General features: G+C 32.9%; 1 protein-coding gene across 3 annotated transcripts in view; it reads left to right on the forward strand.

Annotated features, from left to right (window-relative positions):
- The window catches only part of LOC111503747 (multiple EGF like domains draper), a 110966-nt gene that overhangs the window by 31031 nt on the left and 52029 nt on the right, over positions 1 to 27906 (forward strand). For all 3 annotated transcript variants that reach the window (XM_023158135.2, XM_023158133.2, XM_023158136.2), the window contains exon 2: positions 24786 to 24985. In XM_023158135.2, coding sequence (XP_023013903.1) covers positions 24888 to 24985 — 98 coding nt within the window. In that variant the 5' untranslated portion in view covers positions 24786 to 24887. The remainder of the gene's footprint in view (positions 1 to 24785; positions 24986 to 27906) is intronic.

A 27906-nucleotide genomic window follows, 5' to 3' on the forward strand; every position in this document is an offset into this window, starting at 1 on the left:
AAGGTTTTGGCTTTTTACTTCTTCATATTTGTAATATTCCGACATTTTTTATCAAAAAATCAATCTCTGGCAAAAATATACTCCTTTCAATTTGTATCAGTTTTTCGTTTTTTTTTAGTGCGGGGATAGAATCGTATTTTGATATATTTTGTGATCTGAGATTCATGTGTTGAGTTAATTATGGACCAGTTAAACTTTTTAAAAATAATTTTGGACATATTTTAGATTTTTTGAAAACTAATTAAATTCAGTATAAATGAAAATATTGTTCATAGTGATCAAAGTAAACACCCAGATATCTATTTTGTGGGCACAGAAAAAAAAATAGTTTATACCTAAATCAGATATTTAGAAGTTTCAGAAGGAATAAAAGTTTGAATTACTTAGAAGAATATATAATCATCGGCAAGTGTATTCTGAATAATTTCATATAATTCGTAGACTTTTAATAATAATATTTTGTAGATATTGTTCCCCAGCAGTATTGAAGCTAATACAGATATTGACATATCCAATCGAAATATTATTTCCCCAAATAAAAACCACATGAAATATTTTAAATACATACTTGATCAGACTCAATCTCCGGTTTTTTTAATATCCTTTGGTGCACTGTTGAATCGTGTATTCCACATAAGCCCTTTTGATGATGAAAATAATAAATATTAATTTACTGTTATTGTTAGACTTGTACTGTGACCTTCATTTTTATTTAACAATTGGGAACAATAACCGAATGAATATGAATAGGAAACAACACTCGTTATTTTCACCCGAAACTGAAAATAACTGATACATTTCATTCAATATAATGATGTTTATGATTAGTGACGTACATTTGTTTTTTTTTAAATATATTGTCTTCATTATTTGTTTGTAGGTGATTTACAATGTTTCATGATGAATTTCACTAGTTCGGACTTCCATTGTCTAATATATAAAATGATTTGAAATCCCTGAAACAGCTAAAAAAGAAGAATTGAAAATGAATAGCTGAAAATAACAATTATATTAACCAAAATAAATATAGCAAATCAGGAATAGCAGACCATGTTTGGACCCATCAACACAACATCGAGTGGTCCCAAGCTGAGATCTTGCACAGAGAGGAACATTGGTTTAGAAGAAAATTCAAGGAAGCCGCATACATGTTGTCCAACAACGTATTCAGCCAAGCCAGCGTAGAAATACGCAACATATGGAAACCCATCATCAAGCGAAAAATGGCCAACTCTCGCCAAAACGGTCATCTCCCACGGAACCAGTGAAGCGGAAAATGGAAAGCGGGGATAAGTGAAAGAACTCGAACGACCTATAAATAGTCATCTCTCGGAGGAATCAGTCCCGTCATCACCCGAAGACGATTGTAGATACTAACAATCGAAACGTCGTGAACTAACGTGACTTGGAATCTCTCCACTTTTTTATTTTTATTTTCTTTTTTCATTTATTTATTTTTATTTTTATTTATTCAATTGTTCTATTTTTATTTGTATTTTATTTCACTATTATTTCATTTCAGGTTTATTTTGGTTAATATAATTGTTATTTTCAGATATTCATTTTCAATTCTTCTTTTTTACAATACATAATTGAGAAATTCAATAAAAACAAATAATAAAAGAAAAATATATTTTTCTACGCCGATTCTCAAAAAAGGTTATACAACTGTAATTGAGAACCATAGACCTGTAACAAACAGTCCTTACAGTATTTTGTAAAATATTCAAAAGTTGTATCTTCAATAAAATGCTAGTATTTTTAGATTGGATTGGCATCATTCCTGAATTTCAGCATAGTTTTTACCAGTGCATTTTATACTTTTTTCAAGTATATCTTTGACTCACTTGATAAATAAAAGTATGTTGGTATCCTTTTCTTCAACCTACAGAGAGCTCTTGACATTATTCACCATTATTTACGATATTGTTTGCAGTAAACTATACTCAATGATGGGTTTCAGATGTATCTCAGGTCGTAGTTTCCTCTAAGAAAAAAATGTTCAATCATATGACATGGAGCTAGGATTTCCTCAAGGGTCTATTTTTGGACCTCTTTCTTTTTATTTTATATTATTGATATGCCGAATTATGTGAGCACAAATTGTATTATATACGGATGAGACAACTTTAGCACTTGATGCTGATAGCCCCGAGTAACTGGTGCCGGAAAAATTAATTAGTAGTAACTTCAAAAAAAACAGTGCTGATTTAATTTTACCCTAGAACGACCAAAAAAATTGGCGCACTTGTAGTCAGGATAGGAAATGAGATAATACCAAATTTCTTGGTACATGCATAGATAGCAACATGGCATGGGAGTCAAGTAAAGCTCTAGTGAATGAAAAATTTAATTCGAGGTACTATGCTCTTGGGCAGTTAAGATCTGTATTCAACAGAAAACAGCTTCTGATGATCAGATGAGTTCCGAAAGAAGCGACATTGGTGATAATGGGCTTGTTTCATGCTATGGAAAATGATACTGGTTTGCTTATAGACTGATCGAGTTAGGGGTATATTACACTTATCAAGACCCAAAATCTCTTTATATTTGCAGACAAGAAAATAATTCAAAAAGCAAGAATTTAAATTGGCCGCGTGTCTGTTGATCAATGAAATTGATCGTGTCTAAAGCGGAGTTGCCAAGTGTATTGGTTTTTAATATCCAATCACAGATCTGATGATCCACTTTGACAGACGCCATTTTTGTTGTTATTGTTGTCAACTCGGTGTGAATACAACTGTTACAACTGTTTTTTTTTTGTTGAAGGTAGGTCTCGGCAAGTACCTATTTTGCTGCATATTCCGTGTCATTAGTTTACATTCCGAAAAATATTTTTCAGGTTATTTTTGGATTGATATGTTCTGGAGTAATTCTACATTTCACTCTACATATTTTTGCTTCTCTTTTCAGTCACCATACTGATCCTTGGCCGAGTTCATTTTCTCAGGAAAATGGAGTACCCATATCACAATTTATTGGTTTATTCAGCATTGATAATGTATGTCATATCGGATCCATTCTGCTTGTTTTTGCAACATTGAGTTCCAACTTTTTCTTAGCTAACAGCTCGCGTAGGAACAATTCGTTTGTTCATCGAGTTTAGTTTGTGAATGTTTTGAAAGTGTTTTAGAGATATATTTGAATATCAATATGGTGCATTCTTGTGCTGATTTTAATTGTGCGGAAAGGCACAAGAAAACAGAAAGCGCATTGGTTTATAAGTGAGTTATTTCATATAATGAGTTTAGGTTCCCAAAGGATAAAATTATGAGAAAAAAAATGGGTGAAAGTATTGAAAAGAAAGAACTACAATCCTTCTACTCTTCCAAGACTTTATAGAAATCATTTAAAAAGTGACTATTAATGAAAGGAGAACGAAAATATTAAATTTAATGACAGAGTTTTTTATTTCAACTTGAAGTATTCTCCACAGAAAGTATTATCTGGAGTTAATCCTGTTACTGAAAGTATGAAACAAAATTAATTAAATTTCATCATATGATTAATGGTATTATTACCTCAGAAGCTTTTGTTGGATCAGTTCGAGTATAATCAATTCTGTGTATACTTGACCTCATTCAACCTTCCTCTCAAGTTTTGGAAGATTCAACAGATCACCCAAGCGAGCCTATAACGCTTGAATTCAGTAGCTATAGGAATCGTTTTTTTATAATAAATTGCAGTTGTGCAGATTGAGGATTGTAGAATAAATTGAATATTTGAAATTATTCTTTAATCCAGTTTGCTATATTTTTTTATTTTCATAACTGTATATTATTAAATAATGCATAAAATCATAGTTTAGGTAAATATTTTGTGATATATCGATTTTGTTTACTGATTTTAGATATAGAACTTATTTGCAAACATGATTTTTCGTGTACATTTTATTTCATGTGGGGAATATTTCATTAATTGAAACGTTAACGGGTTCACACACACTTCCATAATTGAATTGATAATTATAGGCTTCGTAAATTTTACGATTTGGCAATGTTGATTATTTCTATTGTTCCTATTGGTCAATTGAACAAGAAGCGGGAATAGGGGCGTGACGTCATCACCCTACCACATTCAATTTTTAATAATTAATTACGGGAAAACTACAATACTTGTAGAGCTGAAACAAGGTGCACTGTTTCTCAATTTAAAATTTCTATGAAGTGAACTATAATCAAAAAATCATGAAACAAGCCCATTGTAGCTTTTCAATCAATCTAATTATATGGTATCGCTTATACTTCAAATAACAGGGCAAATTATTCATTGCCAAATAATTATTGATTACATAACAGTTTTGTAGTAATTTTTTTATGAAACCAAATCTAACTTACAATACACTAGATGCAACTAAAACTGCAAAAAGCAAATTTTCAACATTACCATATGCGATACTCAAATCTAAGTGTGTTTGACATTTTCAAGTAAATTCGATATCATTTTTTCCCATTTGAATTCCTTTCCTATTCAATTATTTGTAACGAATTCCTTGCACACTTATTCTGATGACAGGGTTTTCATAAATAAGACTAAAAATAGAAATGAGAAAACCGCTTGCGTGAAGTTGCCTGTAAGATCAAAAATCAGTTATCGAGATATTTGAAATTCAGTTATCTTATTGATTTTGTTGAGGATTTGAGGTTTTACTATACCCACTCTTAGTTTGACTATGATTTTGCAGGAATGTTTGACAAAAGTTGTCGCTAACCATTTGAAAAGTACTGGTAATTTTGCCTGAGTGTTTGAATTGAAGATTATTTCTTTAACTCATTCATTTTCATCAATAATACGGTAAACCATATATTACCAAATCATGTGACACAGCATTTGCTAAGAGAATGAACAAGCCTGAAGAAGCTATTGTATAGCGAAACACGTGTTCAGGTTTTTCAAACTGTTTAGGTTGATTTCTAAAAATGAGCGTGCCTACAATCTAAACACGTGCACGTCAATAACAGTTTGACTGAATAAGCCAAAAAAATGCCGCACAGACAAATTTGTTCTATTACCCTTCCTTCAATTTAAACACAGTGGCATTCTGTTAACTCAAATTCCATTGACAGGCAAATGTCAGGCTTAATATCCCACTATACAATAAAGTTAAAGTGGGCATGAGTGGAGTCCCTGTCCTTTGAACGTATTTTTACATTTTTTTCGCTCAACACCGTTTATCTCGTTATCCCAAACCCAATAGGTTATTATCATCACCTTACGATGTGATTTCCGTAGACGATTCGCTAAGTGGAAAAGTGTTTTGTGATTACCTTTAGGAAATGAAATGAAAGAAAATTGGGTATGACAGCATAATTTCCTTTTCCAGTTTTGTCTGGAATATAAACGGCAAACATTATGTCCCCCTTTTCACGTGATGGTAGAATGGCACTGTAATTTATTTCTAACAATGTATCTGTTGCAACTTTAAAAACTGCAACTGAAAATATGTCTGCTTCAGTCCGATTCAATAGATATTTTTTGTACTTTCACAATGAGCTTGCTTGCAACTATTGGGATATTTTTATTGGCACTTCAGATCGCGGTAACTCTCATTGAGATTAATCAAAATAGTCATGTTTCTACAACACAATGCGGTAACAATGTACGCCCAGAATTAATTATTTGGTATTATCTTTGTGTGTCCATCTAAGCCTATGTATAATCTAGTTCACATGTACTTTTTTTTGTAACATTTTTCAGCCCTGTCCAAAAATTACGAACACGGTGTCATTCGATTCGTATTTTTGCCTAGAAAGTTTGAGGAAAGGTCCGAAAACGCGCCGATAAAAATTACCAAAGTTATAAACAATTAAGTGAAAAAAAAATGGGGCTTTAGTTTTTTCTTAATATCTCGGAAAATTTTCAAAATTTTGGAAATTTGAAAAAAGATTTGAAAAGATCAATGAATTTGCGTAAAAAAAGTCCTGACTGCCGAAACTGTATCTCGATTATTTATAATTTTTACAGAGCCCTGAAAATAGAGCCAAAAGCGGGTAGTCTGGCTTCCGCGCGCCTTTCGTCACTGACATAAAAACAAAAAAATTATTCAAACATATTAAATGTAAATATTAAGGAATGAAAAAATTCATGTAATGTTGGGATACATCAATAAACAATAATCCGCAGTCAAAAAATTTTTATCCCAATTTTAACATTAATTATAAATTTGTTAATTAATAACTTTTTCTGAATTGAAAGTTAATATAAAAATCCCTATAATTATTAAACTAAAATCCTTGCATTTTTTCCTTTCTTGATACTTGTCTTTTTCATTCGCTCCTTCGCTTTTATAATTATAATAACTTTCAAACTATTGCAGTTATGATAAATATGCTTCAAGTCTTTTTTGTTCATTATGAATTTATTAACAATTTAAGCCTTTTACTAAAGTTGTAGTCCTATTATTTATTTAATTATTGATCGTTATTTATTAAAAAAAGAAATTTTTTTAAGTCTTTTCAACATAAACTTCGTGTCATGTAACAATAAATCATAAGGATTTTATTACTTGCACTTTTAGTAGTTGTAGGATCATTTTAATGAGTTTACTCATTAACCTTCTTTAAATTTTCGATTCTCACAACTTTAGTAAAAGGCTTAAATTGTTAATAAATTCATAATGAACAAAAAAGACTTGAAGCATATTTTGTCATAACTGCAATAGTTTAAAAGTTATTATAATTATATAATTATAAAAGCGAAGGAGCGAATGAAAAAGACAAGTATCAACGTGTCACAATATTAAAAGTTTTATAAAAAATAGAATTAATTAAAAAAAAAACACATAGTTTCTTTTATTATAGAACAAAGTATTGAAAAAATAAAAAAATAAAAAAATAATTTGTTTATAACATTTTTTTTTAAATAAACAATTAAAAAAAAAATAAAAGAAAAGTTTTTTTAAAACCTTAAAGAACAATAGAATTTATGATTTTGAAAAAAAAAACGGTTCCTTAATTTTAATATTTAGTTGCAAAAAACGATTGTTAATTAACAAATGCATTTTTTAGTAACAAAGAAAATTTTTTAAGAAACCATTTTTTTTTCTAAAAATCTTGATTTTTTTCTGTTAACATAATGCAAAAAAACTTTTTGAATTGCTTATAACAATGTATTTGTTCATAATAAATTTATTAACAATAGCTGTAAAAAATTAAAAAAAAAATATTAATTAGTTTTTAGCCATGAGACATTGAAACAGTAAAAAATTAGAAAAAAAATTGTAATGTATTTTTTATAAAATTATAATTTTCAATTGTCAATAAAAAAATAGAAAATAACATTTTTTTTATTTTGGCAACGGTAATCTATTTTTTTGCCTATTAAGGATAACTTCACCAAAGGAAAAAAATGCCAGGGTTTTAGTTTAATAATTATAGGGATTTTAATATTAACTTTCAATTTAGAAAAAGTTATTAATTAACAAATTTATAATTAACGTTAAAATTGGGATAAAAATTTTTCGACTGCGGATTATTGTTTATTGATGTATCCTAACGTTACATGAATTTTTTCATTCCTTAATATTTACATTTAATATGTTTGAATATTTTTTTTTGTTTTTATGTCAGAGTGACGAAAGGCGCGCGGAAGCCAGACTACCCGCTTTTGGCTCTATTTTCAGGGCTCTGTAAAAATTATAAATAATCGAGATACAGTTTCGGGAGTCGGGACTTTTTTTACGCAAATTCATTAATCTTCTCAAATATTTTTTCAAATTTCCAAAATTTTGAAAATTTTCCGAGATATTAAGAAAAAACTAAAGCCCCATTTTTTTTCACTTAATTGTTTATAACTTTGGTAATTTTTATCGGCGCGTTTTCGGACCTTTCCTCAAACTTTCTAGGCAAAAATACGAATCGAATGGCACCTTGGTCGTAATTTTTGGACAGGGCTGAAAAATGTCACCAAAAAGAGCTAAATCGAGTTCATGTGAACCAGACTATGTCATGAACACTAAATATGTGTTATATGTTAAATATCACTCCTAGTCCATATTTACCAATGTCAATCATCTCAAAAATATATTACCGTTCAGATTATTTCAGTCATTGATTTTTACTGGTCATTAGTCATTTTTCAATCATCATAAATTAATAAATTTTTGTTTTATCAATACCATGGCAGTTACTGTATTATTCGTATCATGCATTGTCAGTCTCTTTTGATTTCAACTCGTAATAAGAACGAGTTTTGTTTTATTCTTTAGGCAGAAGACATTGTGTCGGGTTTCCAGCAGTGACCTACGATAAAATAGTTCTTCAAATATGTATGAGCATATTTTATATTGTCATAGGTATCGACCTCTTAGTTTTGCAAACTTTTAAATAAACCTAATCCTAGGAAGGTCCGATAAAGTTTCCTGGAAGAGGGGATTCTTTCATCGAAAACATTTTTATGTACAACTGTCATCAAAAGTGACATTTTTAATGGTTGTCAAGATTATTGAAAGATGATGTTTACAAAGTAGCAAATGGTTATTTCCGCCTACCTCTATCCAAAGTATACATTTCCTGGCCTCATTGTAGGTAGTAAAGTCGTACTTTTCCTCACTAGGGAGGAAAAGTAAAAGTGACGTCATGGTACATAATCAATGAAATAATGTATACGGCATTGACAACCTAAACTATATTCTATTATATAAATATAAAGTTTACCGTTTATTTATAGAACAACCTGTATTTTGCAATATGGTATAAATTAGTAGGTATTTAAATTTAACGATTTTTTCATTGAAAATTTTTTAGATTCTGTAAAATATTAAGAATATTTTAAAAATGAGTGATTCCAAAATTAATTGCTTTCTTGAAAAGGCAAAACCAAGGCTATAAACCTAATAAGGCAAAAACCTTCTCAAGAGAGGAACTAAATAAATTTTTATTAGAAGCCCCCGATAATAATTATTTATTAATGAAGGTAAGATATTTTCGAGAAGTAAATATATTTAAAAAATAAAAGTTGAATATTATAAATGAGTTGAAGCTTTATGCTATGTTTATGATTCCGCAAATGTAGTTTATTAGGCTCAGTAGCGCAGTGAGTTGGTGCACCGCTCATTATTCATGACGGCCTTGTAATTTTTGGTTCGAATTCCAGCGTCGACAGTTTTTTTTCTTTTTTTTAAATTATTTTTCTTTGTTTTGTAGGTTCTCCTCATTTTCGGAATTTCAGGAGCATGCAGGTGTGACGAGCTCCTTAAAATGGCCACTACAGATATTAAAGATAAAGGTTCAATATTAATAGTAAATATACCAAATTCTAAAACAAATATTCAGAGAACGTTTGTAATTAATGCTTCACTGGGGAATGGCCCTAATTATATTGATATTTATAGAAAATATATATCGTTATGCCCTAAAATAGATCAGACACGTTTATTTGTCTGCTATAGAGCAGGAAAATGTATCAACCAAATGGTTGGGAAAAATGCTATAGCTAAAATTCCTACAAAAATTTTTAAAACTGCCTAATGCCATAAATTATACCGGGCATAGTTTCAGAAGAACCTCGGCAAGTTTACTTGCAAATTCTGGAGGAGACATTCTTACTTTAAAGCAACACGGAGGTTGGAAGTCTACAAATATCGCTGAAGGATATGTGCAGCAATCTCTTGCAAAAAGCAAAAAATTTCGAACCTAATTATGGGAGTCGCTAAAGTTAATGAAACTGATTGTAATCAGCCAAGTACGAGTATTTCCGAGGGATACCAGCTGTATAATAATATAGTTAGTGAAAATATCACGAAAACTGCGTTGGATCCATCTCTCAGTTCTAGTGGTATTCAAATAACCACTGCTCAAAACTGCACGTTTAACATCACTATAAATAATTACTCTAGCAGAAATTAAAAATATGTAGGATGCAAGTATGAAAATACCGTCCCTATGAGTTATACTGTAACTGCTTCTCAGTTTTAGTTCTTTAATAAATTTTGTTTGTAAGTTTCATAAATAAATTATTTTTTGGTAGTTTCATAAATAAATTATTTAAAAATTTGAGGGAGGCGGAAAAATCATATGTATAACATGGGTGTAAAGTGAGTTTTCCTCCCTTGACTGATTACTGTAAACTTCATTCTCGGGAGGAAAAGTAACACTTTCCTCCCTTGTTATACAAATAGCTATTTATTATTCAAGGGAAAAAAATATTAGATTTTAGCTCGAGGTTGTGTTGTCTCCCGACGCGAAACGGAGTTAGACAAAAAACCGAGAGCTGAAATCTAATATTTTTCCCGTGTATAATACACATTTTTTTTTTCTGTGATGGGGAAAACGACTATATAATATTGAAAAAAACATATTACAATATGTTAAAGTCAGAAAATTATCAATGTGAAATTTGAATTTTAAACAGGTAGGATGTTGTACCTATAGCATTGCTAGGAAACCAATCAATAGAAAATCAAATATCAGTCAATTATATATTTGTATCTCTTGCTCACTATTTACTCATTAAAAATTACGAAATAAATAAAATCAACAATAAAAATTAATTGGCGTTCCAGGGCGACTTCATTGATTCCAGTGGCGCATTTGCTTTTTCAGCTGCAGGAAAACCCGGAAAAACCTGCAGCACCACATCGTCTAAAGATCTTGATCTGCCAATGTCCTCTCTCTCATAAAATAAAATGTAGGGTGTCTCCAGAGGCTCCGTAGATTCAATACATCACCAGAACACTTCGTGACATGACTATCGTCAAACTTAAACCAGTCTGTCAATTTAATTCTATGATTTATTTAAAAATTGCGAACTTAGTGGTTAGTAGTTATTTTGAAAAATGTCTAATTCCGAGTTTTCTCTGATTCCACCGGAGTTAGTAGAAGCAGCTAAAGTAGCGTCACAAAAATTATTGCCAGCTAAATCGGGGAAAATTTATGAAACCGCGTATTTAAGATGCATGGAATGGAAGATGAAAAAGACGTGCAGTTCTTTCTTGGAGACGGTGTTATTGGCTTATTTTTCGGAACTAGCACAACAACAAAAGCCATCAACAGTGTAGTCGAATTATTCAATGATTAAAAAGTATGTTACAATCCAATAATAATGTAGACATTTCAAAATATTTCAAACTAATTACATTTCTGAAACAAAATGGGAAAGGTTACACGCCCAAGAAAGTTGCGATATTTACCAGTACACATATTAGTTAGTGACTTTTCAAATAATGCTCCCGATGAAGTTTATTTAATGGCCAAGGTTGTTGTTGTATTTGGGATTGCAGGAGCTTGTCGAATTTGAGAAATCAGCCAGGTAACATTAGATGATATTGAAGATTCGGGAACATTATTAATTGTGAAACTCAAGCAAACAAAGAATGATTTAAACAGGAGATTTGTAGTTAGTGCCTTCGTCTAGCAGCAGCAGCAAGGGATCGCCCCCTGTTTTATGCATATCGCAATAATAGAAAATGTATCAATCAGGTTGTGGGTAGCAATCAGTTGCCTGAAGCAGACTAATTTTCTTCATCTTGAAAATGCCAATTCATATACAGGTCATTCATTTCGAAGATTGTCTGCTATACTTTTAGTTGGATCTGGGGGAGACTTGATGACACTAAAGAAACATGGCGGTTGGAAGTTATCAACGATCGCTGAAGGCTATGTTGATGAATCGGTAGCACACAGGACAGAAATAGCTAATAAAGTGTTTTAACGTTTGGCAATGCTGAAATAACACCCACACCTGATTTGCGACCAGGTACATCAACGGCAGTTGTGTCCATGGCAGAAAAAAATATAATTTCAACACAAGAAAATTGTATGTATATATAGAAGAGTAGTTTTTCGGGGTTTCGGTCTGATTAGCATAAATATTACTAAATAAATAAGAAGTGACATTTTGTTACCTGTCATCAGAGATAAAATGTCAAATTTTTTTCCCGTCACAGAAAAAAATATTTTTAACACCAGAGTTAAAAGCATTCTTACTACGATTTTTTTCGACCAAATAGCAATAAACAAAACATAATTATTCAATTTTCAAGGAAGTTTTATTATGAACAATAGATATAGATACAATTAAAATCTGTTACGAGTGTATTATCATTATTTATCATTATTATCATTATTATCATTAATTATGATCAATAATATGAAAAGAACAATTAGAACAACTGCTGATATTATTACCTTGCGATTTTAAAGAGCCTTATTAAATATTTGAACTATCTTTAAGTGAAGAGGACGATGCTGTATAACGCTGGAGCTAGCTGTTGGGATTATTCTTTCAGCAATAGCCTTTTTATAAGAAATATATTGATCGATGTAACCCTCAGCTACTGTTGTAGACTTCCATCCTCCGTGCTTGTAGATATCCGTGTTTAATAATATTTGCTTCTGATTCTGCTAGCAAAGAAGCAGAAGACCTTCTGTCTTCTATTAATAAATGGCACAGCTCTTCACGCCGACAGGCTCCATATAGCCAGAAAATAGTAGCCACTTTTATCATCAAATATTTTTCATCTGGCGCGTCATTTTTAAACTTCTGGACTTGTTCAAACGTAAGAGTTTTTGATTTTTTGGATCCATAACTTTCATTTTTCCGCTTAAGGAATGCTAATACCTTGAAATATTTGCTTGTATTAACAACATTAATGATCGCACTCGACTTTATCATTGAAAACTTGCTCCACAAAGTTGACGAGTTCCATATTTTTTATTTCTCTTCTAGATAGGCTAAGAGGATGGTTTCGTTGAAATTTCCTTCGACGTTTTTAAGTCTAGCCCAGCTAATAAAATTAGAATATGCGATGTTTTACTGCTGTGCCAATTTTTTTTTGGTAAAAATTTTTGCAGCCTCTTCAATATCGCCAGGAACACACAAATCCTCATTATGGAGGAACTATAAATTGTCAGTGTTAATTTTTCTGAAAATCAAGAATTTGAATCAATATTGAAAAAAATATTTCGAGTTAGTCCTGTAATGATGTAGAACTCGATCTTCTGAACAGGGGTTGGTATCTTATTTATATACTTATGCTTCTGTCGAAAATTTTTGATTATCTGTAATATATATCATTAACGTCAGTTTCATGTCTAGACTACTCTTTCTTGCATACACTGGTAAGTGTAATCAGTACAAGTATTGCATATATGCATATGTTAATTCCTAGACATTTGATAGCTAAGTAACAAGCGTTTTATCAATGAAAAATATTTTGAACTGCCAGTGAATTCAAAACTTGTAATTATTTATCGTCTTATAATTCACGAGGAATGCTTTGTATGTCGAAAATGTCTAATGAATTTTTTCTATTTCGCTAATTAATTTCTATATTACCGCGTACAAATATTTGTGAATTGTTATATTTGGTACGAAGACTTTTCTGAAATAGAATTCTAATTAATTCAGTGTATTTTTTCACAAGAGAAGTAATGCAATAATTCCTTTCGGTCTGGATTAAGGCAAGTGAGTTTCGAGAAATTTTCTACTTTATGCTTGATAACTAGGATCTGCTTTCAATTTCCTAGCGAGCATTTTTCATGTCTAGATAAATGTGTCATTAAACATGTTGGCTATGCCCTTATTGTTCGAAAATAAAACACCTCTCATCGTTCAATTGATTTGATAATTTGTTGCTTTTTTGTGCAACGCACATTTCTTGAAGCATAACCTATATTTTTCATTAAAACCTATTCTTGTTATCTTCCGCTCGCTTTTTATGATATTTATATTTTTTAGAATCAATCAAATTACTGTTTTCATACATGTAATGAAATCTGTTTAAAATCTGTTTTTCCGTTAACCAGCTGTCGCACCCCTACGAACGACAACCCTCAGAAGTCGAAACTTGTGCGAGCTAAGGATTAACGAGGTCTTACCTTTTAACGTGTGATTCCTAACACGGGTTGGACGGTAGCAAGTGAAGATCGATCGTTCAGACTAGGGCTTGAACCACCGACCAACACGGCAGTCAATTCGAGTGAGTGAACAAAGCACCCACGCCAAACCGCTTGGCTACCGACTGACCGATACTTGAAGAAAATACAAAAAGTATTCAATAACACCTTATTAAAATATTTTTAATGAACAGTTTACAAATATACAACACGTGTTTCGCAATACGATAGATTCCCCAGGCGTATTCATGAGGATGTTATTGTATAGCTAAACACGTGTTGTTGTTCAGTGGAAATGTTACATACAGTGTTATTTGAATACTGGGTTTATTTTTGTAGGCTTTGTACTGAGTTTTATTTGGATATTTTAGTACCTTTTTTAAACGTATACAAAGTACACATACATATGTAACCTGAGTTCTTCGATGACATTCGACACTACTACTGTATTCAAATAATAAATATAGTTTAAAAAAACTGAAATACACGCTTTTAAAGAACGTCTAACTAAAAAGTTAAAAATATTTTTTTAAAGCTTGAAACAATATCGATCGAAAAATACTAGTATTATCGTGAAAAAAGCCTGGGCGCTAGATATACAAAAAATATGGCACAAAGCGCTCACGCTTTTGTCACAATAATACTAGTATTTTTCGATCGTTATTGTTTTAAAAAAATATTTTCAACTTTTCAATTCGTTGTTCTTTAAATGCGTGTTTTTTAGTTTTTTCAAACTACAATTATTTTTTACTTTTTAGTTTCATTATAATATATAAAAATTGATGTTTGTTGGTTGGTTGTTGGTAAGTGATAAACTTCTACATCGCTCAACCGATCGTGATGAAACTTGATATGTATAAGTAATTTTTCATAGGGAATGTTTTTCTGTAACTCGCCACTAGATGACGCAGAAGAACAATTTTTTTAAAGCACTGTTCTATAACGCTGCGCACGCCTGAGTTCGTTGATTCTGATTCTGTCAAAACATTGGGACGGCAGCGATACAGCAACATAGTACTAAAGTCTATCCAAATCCAAGATAGAGTAAAACAAAACAAAACCGAAGCGTGATGTTCACGTGATCGCCCAGTGGAAAGCCAGATGGAAAGAACAGCGTTCATTGGTGAATTCGCCTTCTTGGTACGAGTTTGGTACCAGCACATGGTTGTAATCAGTCGTTTGCGTGTTTGTGTGGCGTGCGTTATAGTATATTGTTTAAAATTGTTTTCCAAAATGTCCAGTACAGACACTGCTGATGACACTGTGAGCTATCCTCTGAGTCCAGCCAGGAAACGATCCAAAAAAAGACATTTGAGTGTCGAGATGAAAGAAGTGATTTTAAATGTGTTCAAGAAAGAGATGGAAAAAATTGAGACATCGACTGTCGACGAAGACGTATCGAAAGTTATCGATAAAATTGGAGTGTGTTGCGCTTCGATTTACAATGTTTTACGGGAATATAAACAAAATCATACATTTTCCAAACCGAATACAAATCAGAATCGTCAAACCATTATAAAATCAATAGATGATGCTGATAAACATGCAATCAGGAGGAATGAGCATGACTACTTTTTCAGAAATGAAATACCCAAGATAAACAAAGTACTCACAGAAATAAATGAAGATGTTTTATTGCCAAGTTTTAAGCGGTCAACATTCCATAACCAAAATTGACCAAAATTAAATATTATAGGGAACAATAGAGAACAATTTATTATATGGATGAAACCTGGGTTAATGCTGGTCATACTACCCCTAAAGTATGGGTCGATGAAACTGTGATCTCATCTAGGAGGGCCTTTCTAGATGGACTATCCACCGGATTAACAAATCCATCAGGTAAACTTATATTTATATTAAGACCTGCCTCAATCTCAATATATAAAAAGTAACCCTCGTATTTATTTATTTACTTACATACACCTCTTCATAATTTCAGGTAAAGGAAAACGGCTTATTATTTGTCACATCGGCAATGAGAATGGGTTTGTTGCTGAAGGGCTGTGGTGTTTCGAATCGAAGAAAACTGGAGATTATCACGAAGAAATGAACGGTGAATCTTTCGAACAGTGGTTTTCCAAAGTTCTGGAGGATCTGGAGGATAATGCTGTGATTGTAATGGACAATGCACCTTATCATTCGTGGCGGTTAGAGAAGATTTCGACAACGTCTTCAAAGAAGGTTGAAATCCAAAATTGGCTGCGATCAAAGAATATTAGCTTTGAAGACTCAATGCTAACAGTACAGCTACTAAAAATTGTCAAGGAGCGCAAGCTTGAATACCAAAAATATATAGTCGATGAGATGGCAGCAGGCCAAAACAAAATTGTCCTTCGCCTGCCTCCATACCACTGCGAGCTCAATCACATCGAGTTAATATGGGCGGATGTGAAGAATTTTGTAGCTCAGCATAACACCACGTTCAAATTTGCAGATCTCGAAGTACTTTTTGATGAGGCTTTGAAAAGACTCACAGCGGAGAAATGGGAGAAGTGGTTCGGCATGTGATATCGGAAGTCAAGACAAAGATGTGGAAGCTTGATAACATAATAAAGGCACAAATCGAGCCACTGATAATTCAGATTGGTGAGGATGACACTACTGATGAAGAGACAAATTCATCCAGTTGAATAATTTTGATTATTATTCCTTTTGATTTTACATAAAATAGAAATTATCAAAAAAGAAATAATTACGTCTCTTTTCATTTAATGCTTGAGTGCGCTGTGAAAAATCTATATTACACATATTATCTGCATTTTTCCCGTTAAACTGCAAAACTTGTGCATTTCACTTGTTATTATAAAAAAGTTTTCCTTAGTATGATATAATATAGCATTTGCGATCAACAAGATGTTGGTTCTGAATACGACCCTGGCCAATTCTTGGGATTTTCAATGTCACGTGCGTAGGGCATGTCAATGTTTACATCCACTCTATCTTGGATTTGAATTTGCTTTAGTATGCTGTAAAATCGTGTTTTTTAGTTTTTCAAACTATATTTATTATTTTGATTTTCTTTTGAGCAACATATCAAGGAAGCTACGTACAGCGCCATCTGCCCGCGAATAGATCAAGAAATATCAAGGAGGTTACGTACAGCGCCATCTGCCCGCGAATAGATCAAGCAATAATATCGGGAATTCTGTCAATACAGATCCCGAGCTTGAGAGTTACAAATAAACAAACATACATACTTACAGGTCAAGCTAATATAAAGCGTGTAATAAGGGGAATTTTCATTTTTTCAGAAATATTTATTCATTCATCAATTTTTATTTTGTCTTCAGAATAGTCCCCCTCAGATATAATACACTTGTGCCAGAGTTTTTTCCAATCCTCGAAGCAGTTCTGATATGAACTTTTTGTTATGTCCTTGAACTTTCTCAGCGATTCGGTTTTAATCTCCTCAATCGTCGTCCTTTCATAGGTATCTTCAATCTTGGGAACAGGAAAAGTCACATGGGGCAAAATCTGGTGAATACGCTGGCTGTGACATGATTACGGTGTTGTTTTTGTCCAAAAAATTACGAACAGACAATGATGGGTGAGCAAAAGTCATGAAAATAGACCGATTTTTTCGTATTGCTTCTCGCAAACGGTGCATAACTTCAAGATAATACTCCTTATTGACCGTACGTAGTCAAAATTTAGTTGCCACACGCTTCATGTTCGAAATCTCCGAAAAAATTGCATGGCATGAGCCAACCGATATGCCGACGATTCTCCAAAACAATTTTCTTGACTTTCTCAACATGTTCTGGGGCGACTAGGGCGAGCATCGTAATTACCATATTCTCGACCTTTTTTGAAAAGCTGGTATCACTTGTAAACATCATTCTGACTCAGAGTACAATCACAATATGCCACTGACAACATTTCAAGTCTTTTTGAGCACTCAATTTCATTTTTATACATATTATTTATTCATGTATTTAACAGCCCATTACTCCAATAAAATTATACATTGCACCATTTGGATCAAGGACAAGATATATTTGTTTCCAACTGTTTATCTTTATCTACAATTCATGGATGCAGCGAACCATATCAGAAATCTACATCATTTTCGGGGTGCAAATCAAAGATGTATAGTTCTACCAATATCATGGCTGACTTCAGTGTTCCTTTAGCGGTCTGCATCAGTTTCTTTAATTTTCAGCATCAGTGCCGCATCCACCTTTTTTATCCTCATCTTTTTATCTTAACGTTGGTTCTGTCTTAGATCTAGTATCACTCACCCCGAAGTTGTAGGGGTCCTGGTCCCTCTTGATCCTCTTTTTGAATGCTACTTCAATCATTTGGGATAGGCCTGGGTAAGACCCCATTTCCTCTGTCCATCTTGTTATAATGCTAAGAGCTTCCTGCCTTCGTCCAATCAGTTTATTATAATATTTGCCTGGTTACACAATAGGTTACAAGGTTACACAATAGTGTTCCGACGATTATACAGTAGAAGTTCCGATCACTCTTGGACCATTATTGGCTAGCTAATGTCATTACGAGTAGTTTGCAACCTGCCAATCAAAATAAATCAAAAAATCTTTATTTCCGTAGACCTAGGGAAGGCATGGAAAAAGTCACATAACTCAGTACAATTACAATGAGGTCACAATCATAAAACAACATAATTATATGACATATTATATAACATTTAGACCATAAAAGGGATACAAAAATAAAAATTTAAAATTCCAAATCAGACTGAAGAAATTCATCAAGCGAATAAAATACCTTTTCACATAATAGTTTCCGAACTCTTTGTTTAAAGAGCTTTACACTAGTTATTTTTTTAATGGATATTGGGAGCTTGTTGTACAGTTTTATTGACATGATATGAGGTCCATTAGTCACCTTGGCTAACTTATGACTAGGAATTAAAATGTTATAGTTTTTTCTCAGGGTGAAGCCCGAAAGAAGACATGTATCCTCTCTGTTCTGAAACTTGGAGCAATTTGATTTAACGTAGATTACGCAATTAAAAATATACATGCAAGTAAGTAACAGTTAATATATTCAACTTTGCAAATAGTGGTTTACAGGAATCGAGTGGTTTTTTAAAACAAATTGTTCTAATAATCTTTTTCTGGAAAATTAATAAGTCACTGATTCTATTGCAGTTGCCAAAACAAATAATACAGTAATTGAGGGCAGAGTAAACATATGCATAATAGTAACTTTTAAGAATTTCAATAGACACAAAATTACGCAGATTCCATATAACGAAACAATGTGTCGCTAATTTCTTCAGTATGAAATCAACATGATGATTCCAATTGAGTTGGGAATAAATAAAAACTCCTAAAATTTTTTTATAGTTTACCTGTTCAATACTTTTAATCTCAGACCTAACCAATACACTACAATCAGTTTCCTGAATTGTAAAGAGAATGGTGTTGGTTTTAAGATTATTTAGAGTCAAGCCATTCTTAGAACAATAATTTTGCATGTTAGATACAGCATCATTTGCTCTTACTGACTGTTTCACATTCCGAACCACTGACAGTAAAAGATGTGTCATCAGAAAACTGTATAGAGCACTGTGGATGATTAATTTTTGAAAGGCCATTAACAAATAAAATAAATAGTGTAGGCCCCAAAACACTACCTTGGGGCACACCTGTAACAACGTTTCGAGATTCAGAGAAAAATGACCTAGTCTGAAGCCTAACTTTAACAACCTGTGTACGACCAGTTAAGTAGGTTTCAGTCCATTTCAGACTTGGACCACGGACGCCCATGTCAAACAGTTAATCAAGAAGAAGACCATGATGTATGGTATCAAACTCTCGTGTCAAGTCGAAAAGAACACTAGGACGGATTTTAAGAGGTGAAATGTTACTCGGATAACCTTGCGTCTGTGAATTTTATGGTTATTCATGAATTATAATATTTATCAGCAGAATCTCTGAATAAAAAATTAGTATATATGCTGTCAAATGTTCAATGTAAATGTGAACTGCATCACAAATTTTTGCCCTTTATCTTCACAGTCGGTGGTTCCGATAATTGTAGTGACATCATTTCATATTTATCAGTGTCTACTGATAATAGACTAGACACTATTCTGTAGAAATAGGCTATCATTTGATAGTGACACTATTGAACTTGAAAGAATTCACTTTTGAAAGTATATTTTTTTCGCTCGTTTATATCTCTCATCGATAGTTTATTGATAATATGAGTATACTGTTTGAGTCAAAAATACAACCTATACTTATACTTTGTTGATACTTTAGTCAACTGATATGATTCTCACATTCGTCTTTTTTTTAGTAAGTAAGTGAGTTAGTATTCACTTTTTATTCTAATAGGTCCTGGAATCAAAATAGGCCAACATAATAATCCTAAATTGATAGGTTATTAGTCCTTTGTTCCATAGTCCCCAAACTATTCAAAAACTGTAAATTTTTCTAAAAATCAGGTTTCAGATGTGAACTTAATCATAACTAGAACATAATTATAATTTTTTCAGACTTTTAGTTACGCATTAATAGTTTTTTATGGAATGTTTTATTGTTACATTCAAGTTTTGTTCCATTGGTGAGTGGAATGTGGTGGCCGTAAAATATCCCTTATTCAAGGAAAACATTCTGTTAAATTAAACTGTGGTGATGTATCGTTTCATTTGCTAGAGATTCTAGAATCTTTTCGGTGGAGGTTTGGAGGATCATTAGTCATATTGAATATTTATTTAACTATAACAGTGCATTCAAGGAAAAATTCTTATCATCTCTTTCTGACCTGAAATGTTATTCTTGATAAAAAGATTGTCAAAGATATTTATCAGACATCATTTGGAGCTTTCTATGAACACATGTGTCAGCCAGTGGCAGTTGATAACGTCTATTTGTGAGTGTTTGTATGTTCACTAAAACAAGATTTTTTTGGGCAAAATGTCCAAAACGATTAAGTTTTTGACTTTTGTAAGCTGCGAAATTGCTGCTCATGTAAATATGTAAATCTCTACCTGTGTTATTGTTTGTGACTTTTTCATTAGTTCTCTTCTAGTAGTTCTTTTTGAATGCAAAAAGGTGGTTCCTAAAGCCCCAATTTATTTTTTTTCCCAAAAAAACTTACCAAACTTATTACTATTAACTATTTCTTTGTGGTGTTCAATTTCGACAGAATCATTTACGATTTTGACTCTTTAGGCGGAAAGTTCAGTTTTGTCAGTACATCACGAATGAACAAGGCTGTATTGACACGCGAATTAAAATAAAATAAATAAAAATTATCGAGTTTATCATGTAGTTACAATGTTGAATGGAGATTAAATATTTTTACAGTTGGATTCCACCTTTTCTCAACATACTACGTTATGCGATAAAATCAACAGGAAATGATTCATTAATTCGATGACGAAACTGTGTTTATTTTTTTGCAGACTTTTTATTTCGTTCAGAAATACATTGTTAGAATCTGTATATAAAATCCAAAGTTGAGTATCTTGTGCTGTTGTGAGTCATAACGTAATGTGCAAGTTTACTTGAGACTTATCAACAACACATGGTCAACGCATGATGATATTCAGCTAAGAAAATACGAGGTTAAAATAGAAAATAAATCATTAGGCGCCATAAAGTTTTTACGAGTGGATTGTTTACACAGGATCTCATCCTATGAATTCACAAGAATATACATTATTTTTGGGCGAAATCAGAGCCCAAAGACAAATCATTCGTGATTCAATACCAGACAGCGCTGTTTCTATCCATTGTAAGTGGCATTACTGGTATTTGGCTGAACCACAAATGCATTAGAGAACTAAACTGGTTAGGTCAAGCCTGACTAAGTAAAGGCGATGACGTCTACACCATAGATAGAGCAATCAACTACTACCGCTCAAAATTCAATTTAGGAGAGACTTGGACAGATTTGTTCAACTGTAAAGTAACATATTCAAAGCAAATTTTAACAAAAAATATTTTTTCTCCACTTTAATTAAAGCATTTTTTTGCTCATAAAAAAAGCGATTTATTTCCCATGAGTACCCAGTTACAGGAAATGCCATTATTACAGAGTATATATGAAATAAATATTAAAAATAATGGAATGTATAAAAGCTAAAACAAAGTATATATAAAATATTCGTATACGTAGAATTTCAAAAGAGGAATGAAAAATTGAGTATATAACACAAAAAGTTACAAATCATGCAATGTAGCAGTACTGATACAAATGTTATTTATAGTGTTATTAAAAGTGATTGTGGATACATGATATCAAGGCGTTCAGAGAGTCGAAATGATTATCGCAATGTTCACAGATTTTTTTGAAGCTACTGCACATAAAATTCAATGGTGATCGCAGAATAACATTTGTGCGTGATGCTTCGCAATAGAATTTCAGATAGTGTCGACCTTCACTTCTTGGTACTGAGAAATTGATCTCGGGTAAAAGAACCGTACTGTCAATATTGTTGTTTAGTAATTTAAACAGGAATTTTATACCAAGGATAACTCTCCTATTTTCCAAAGATGGCATATCAAATCGTGTCAACAAAATATTATGATATATGCCTCTCGTGGGGTATTGTCCGTCAACTCTTAGACATAAATATTTTAGGAACTTCTTGCAGGTTTTTATGCCTGACGTTTCGTCTATTACTGCGGTAGACATTATCAAAGGCGATGAGGTAACGATCGAAGTGCTCGAGTGGGTTCACAACGCATAAAATACAATGCTGGAATTTGTCTTCGGTTTTGTATTATCAAAGGTGGAAGTGACTTCGTTTCTCTTAATTGGATTACCTGACAATTGAGGACAGGTAGCCAGGTTCTATTAATGTTCATTGACTCTTTCTTTCTATCGAAATTATCCCTGTGTTTCTTATCCATGAAAATGAAGAGGCAATGAACATTACTGAAATTAGGCTACCTGTCCTTAAGCTCCGGTAATCCAATTGAGAGAAACGAAGCCACATCCACGTATGATAATATAGAACCGGAAACAAATTCCGGCTTTGTAGTTTCTGTGTTGATAACTTCTCAAGCACTACGACTGTTACCTCATCGCATTTGATGTCTACCACAGTAGTATACGAAATGTCAGATATAAAAACCTGCAGACCATGGCCAAAAAACCCGGAAAATAACTTCCACAGTCATTATTGGTATCATAAACAGTATCATTTGAAGTGTTACAAAATGTTACAAATATAGTTTGTTGGGTGATATAAACAAATTTAACGAGAGTTGATACGCAGGATATGATGTAGTAGTAGTGTAAAACAAACAAGTCATAATGATTGTTGAAGAATTCTATCTGATTTTGTTTTGTGAATTAACCTGGATTGGTCAGTGAGGTTACAAGTTTTGAAAGATAATACATATATGTGAATGATGACTAGTTTATTTTGTGGTAAGTAATTCATGAAATTAATGAAAATAATTTTGTCTAATTTCCACTAGGTAATTTTATTTATACGACCGATTTCGGGTTTAACCCCATTATCAGTTTAATTTTATACTTGATACTGGGGTTAAACCCGAAACCGGTTGTATAAATAAAATTAATTAGTGGACATTAGACAGAAGTGTTTTTATATTCACTTCATTAAAGTGATTTTGAAAAATAATTAGGCAGGAAAAGTGAAGGTTCTACGGTTTTTATTAACATTGGAGCTCTTTGCTCGAATAGATTCATCTGACAAAATCAGTGGATTATATTTAATGAGCTTCTTTATGAAAATGAGTTACATGCACTCCAAAACTAGAATATCAATTTATTTCTGATTACCTCGCAGCAATGTAACAACGACGGGGCGTAGTTATTCATTTAACTTCCGAAATTTTCTCCAAAATTCAGAATAGATACCTACCAAATGATTTAACACCTTACACTTCAATATTTAACATTCACAAAAGATTATTTTGCATAAAATGTTCAAAGTTTCATAAATTGTTTTTTCGACAGATAAAAATGAATTAATTTTATTTTTATGCGAAAACCTTACATCTAACAAAAAAAACAACATTTCAGAAATGAAAGATCGTTTCAAAAATTATTTTAACTTTAAGAAAAAAAAATTCACATATCACTTTCCTATTCAAAATGATTAGGCAATAATAACAACTATGTTAAGCAGTCGAAAACACGTTTTTATACATAGGAATAATATGTTCTACGATAATATTTAAGCTCATATCAAAGTATTCATTATTTTTGCTTAAAAGTTTAGCAACCTTCAGGACACATGTTTATATGCAGTTTTTTTTCTAAAATCTTATGCTTCTTCCAACAATCAGGAATTGGAAACAGCCACAGACAATACAATTTGTTATACTACACATTATATCTATCATAGGTTGGATGTACTGTGAATCCTAAAGACACATCGTAGAACGTTTTGCAGATAGACGTGATTCCAAACAATTGCTTGTACAACTACTTAATTATATTGTACATCATAGCACCAACCTTTTTGAAAAAGTTGTTATTCTACTGTATTAGTGCGTTATTATCGGTTCCTACAACACCACCATGTTGCAATTGTCGTTCTATGGTTAGACCACTACGTCTATGTTCAAATAGTGAGGTGTTACACTAAACAATACTTGATGAAATGAGTGAATCATTTTGTCAATTCCATAAACACCAACCTTTGTCTATGAAAAAACCTAATGTTTTCTAGATAGCGAATGTTAATTGAAGAACGTATTTGTGATGCACTGTTTGGAACCTTTAGTGTAGTAATGAATATTACTGGAATTAAATCCCAACACCGTTATTTTATCACCTCGAAACGTGTTTCAATCACCAAGTGATCATCTTCAAGACGAAGATCAAACTCCTCTTGAAGATGATCACTTGCTGATCAAAATACGTGTTGAGATGCTAAAATAACGGTTTGGTATTGGGAAAAAACTCCAGTTAAATTGAATATTAAGTTTATCTCAGTGAAAATATTTACTCAACTAACTACATATTTCTTTTTTGTTTCAGATGGACCATCTGATATTCATTGTTCAAGATCATCTTCAGTACCTTCAATCGCCGCTTTAAACTCTCATTTCGGTTACCCGTAGAAAATAACTCAATAAAAAAATGAAGACGTGCTTTTTATCTTCGATTATTTTATTCATATCAATTTCCCTGAGTTCTGGGTTATTGGAAGGACCTAATGTATGCACCAGACAAGAGACGTAAGTGAATGCATGTTACTTAGTAAAGTATTTATGAGGTGAAAATTCCAAATTCTATTTACGACACTAATGAGGATAGTAAGCATCAAATTCAAATATATTTGCGAACGGCAACTCTCGGTAATTGAAACTTGTGCTAGCTGAGTAACTCAACTGCGACCCACATTGATCCTCTCAGGTAGCCTACTATATCATTTGTTCAATAATGGATAAAATGAAGGAGTGGGACTCTGCCAAATGCTGAAAACCTGAATCGATTCGCGAGTATTTGTATGAGAGTATTTGTAAGTCAGCTATACTTGACGCTACATTGCTCACCTACCTGACTACTGTCGTCAGGTAGGTAAGCAAAAAATATGTGGCTTGGAAAGCAGTTCTTCTGTAACACATTTGAGAGAGATGCTTTCCCGATTCTCTCAGGTAACATGTAGCCATCCGGGCCTACAAATGTGTTTATTTGTAAGTCAGCTTTATGCTACATTGCTTGCCTACCTGAATGCCTTCGTCAGGTAGGTAAGCAAAAAAATATGTGGTTTTGAAGTAGTTCTCCTGCAACACATTTGAAGAAGACGCTTTCCCGACATGTAGCCATCCGGGCCTGTAAATGAGAATAGTTGTAACACAGATTCACTTGACGCTACAATAAATTCAGTTTTGCAGGGCTTCTTGAACTCTGGTTTTGGTGAATCATCGTTTGAGCAGTCTGCTCCTGGGGAGTTTACTAAATCTCCTGCTGCAGATTTTGCTTCTGTTGATCAAGAATTTGGAGCAGAGCTGGTTCATAAGATATCCTGCCTTTCAACAGGCGATACGTTTTTCAAATGGATGCACACACCGTCGGATATCGCGTCATTAAAGAGGACTTTTACCCATACGAGTGACCTGGCATGAGCATTTTGTCGCCCTCACGGAAATACATGTAGACTGAAACCAATAGTGACAAAATAATTTTCCGTTTTGGTGGTTGAGTATGAAAGAACTGTTTGTCTTTAAACAGGGCAGGGTACAAAGACTTCCAGACTGAAAGCTACACAGCTAAATTTAGATTAGTGACACATTCATCCAGGCTCCACTCTAAGCATTGATAAACCAAAGACTCTCACTTGCAGTTCTTCACTGAGCATGCTGTGAAGAACTGCAAGAATATTCGCATTGAATATTTAGCAGATGACAACATACTTGACACTGTGAATGTGTATACTTGACATGAATCGACAACTTGATAGGTACATGAAATGCGAGAAAATAAAATAATTGATACCTACTCTACTAGATCAGAAAATGGACCAAACTGAGGAACACTGGTAAAATATACCTTGGAGACCACGCACGAGATCCTTCATAAAGAGATCGTCTCAGAAACGAACTCGATAACTAATTTATCAGAGCAGGAATCAGCTCAAAATAATTACAAGGCATTTAGAAGGCACCTAAACAAAACGGAGACCTTAGTTGCAGACAATCCAACAAATGGATAAAGTCTTATGGAAATGTGAAGAACTGGCTCACAGATGGTAGTAATTTATGCTTGAACAGAAATTATCAGAAAAAACCCAATCTGGGCTGATGAATCATAGTGAAAAGTAACGTGTTTCAAACGTTTCGTCTGCTACTACAACAAACATCTTCAGTGGTGTATGCGTGAATTGCGAGGACGTAAGTGGTGGTATCTCAAAGTCTCAGTAACGACTGAATGAACAAATTGTCTTTAATACCCCCCCTTTTTATTTTTCGAACGGGTCAACTCAAAAAATTGAAATTTGGGATAATGAAATTAATGCATGAATACTTTATTTTGAAGTGAAATCGACAGATGAAACTTTCAAGATGGCGACTGGGTGCCATCTGGAAAAAAAATTAAATGGAAAGGGGGGTCTTGTGACACTTTATTTTGAAGCTCCAGACGAATACTTCACAACCATAGAATATGAAATCAATATCTTCAGCAACTACAAAATGGCGGAACTTTTAATAATTGCCTGAATACATTGACATCTAACTACATAATATGAGGTAATAAGCTTGAGGTCAGTTCAGAAGATGATCTAAATGGTTGCCTTGAACTTCTTGACATATGAACAGTCTATCCGATATTTCACGCCGAACATTTTCGACCACAATATTTCGTCAATATCTCTACAAATATTTATTATTCTCTGCCGTATATCCAATATTGAAACAGGTTCGGTTTCGTACACCTTTTGCTTTAAATAGCCCCATAAAAAATGTCCAAAGGTGTCAAATCAGACGAGCGGGCTAGCCATTCTGTAGGACCTCGACGGCCAACCCAACGACCGGGAAAAGTAGTATGTTAGTATAGTATCTCACTTATCTGGAAAAATGTGGTGGTCTTCCATCTTGTTGGAATACAATATCCATATCGAATTCATTAGGATTCGCTTCGACGATTTCAGTGATGAGAGGGTCAACAGTAGTTTTCAGCATATTCAAATACAGTTCCCCTGTTTAATTTTTATCAATAAATAGAGGTCCTACAATATGGTTTCCCAATATTCCTGCCCAAACGTTAATTTTTGCTGGATATTGGGTATGTGTTTCCCGGAAAACGTGAGGCAATTTTGTCTGTGAACATTGCCGTTCAAAAAAATGTACATTCGTCACTAAAACAAATATTGTGGAGATAGGTAGGATGCCTTGCAATGGTTTTTGTCGCATGATTCTGTTCTTCGATCAGGGTCATCTTCACTTAATTGGTGTACCATTTTAATTTTGTATGGATGATACCTATTGATCTTCAAAAGTCTCCACCCAGTAGAAAAAGACACCTCATAAACATTCGCGATGGAATAAGTAGACCGTTCAGGATTTACTACCATCTCACCATTTATTTTCACTTGCTGTTCTTCCGGAATGGACGGATGACCTGGGGGCTTTTTGTTATGTACACTACTGGTAGTTGT

Source organism: Leptinotarsa decemlineata, unplaced genomic scaffold, assembly GCF_025532065.1.
Source record: "Leptinotarsa decemlineata unplaced genomic scaffold, Ldec_3_MD MMD2_tig00000026_RagTag_RagTag, whole genome shotgun sequence".
Taxonomy (NCBI): Eukaryota; Metazoa; Arthropoda; class Insecta; order Coleoptera; family Chrysomelidae; genus Leptinotarsa; species Leptinotarsa decemlineata.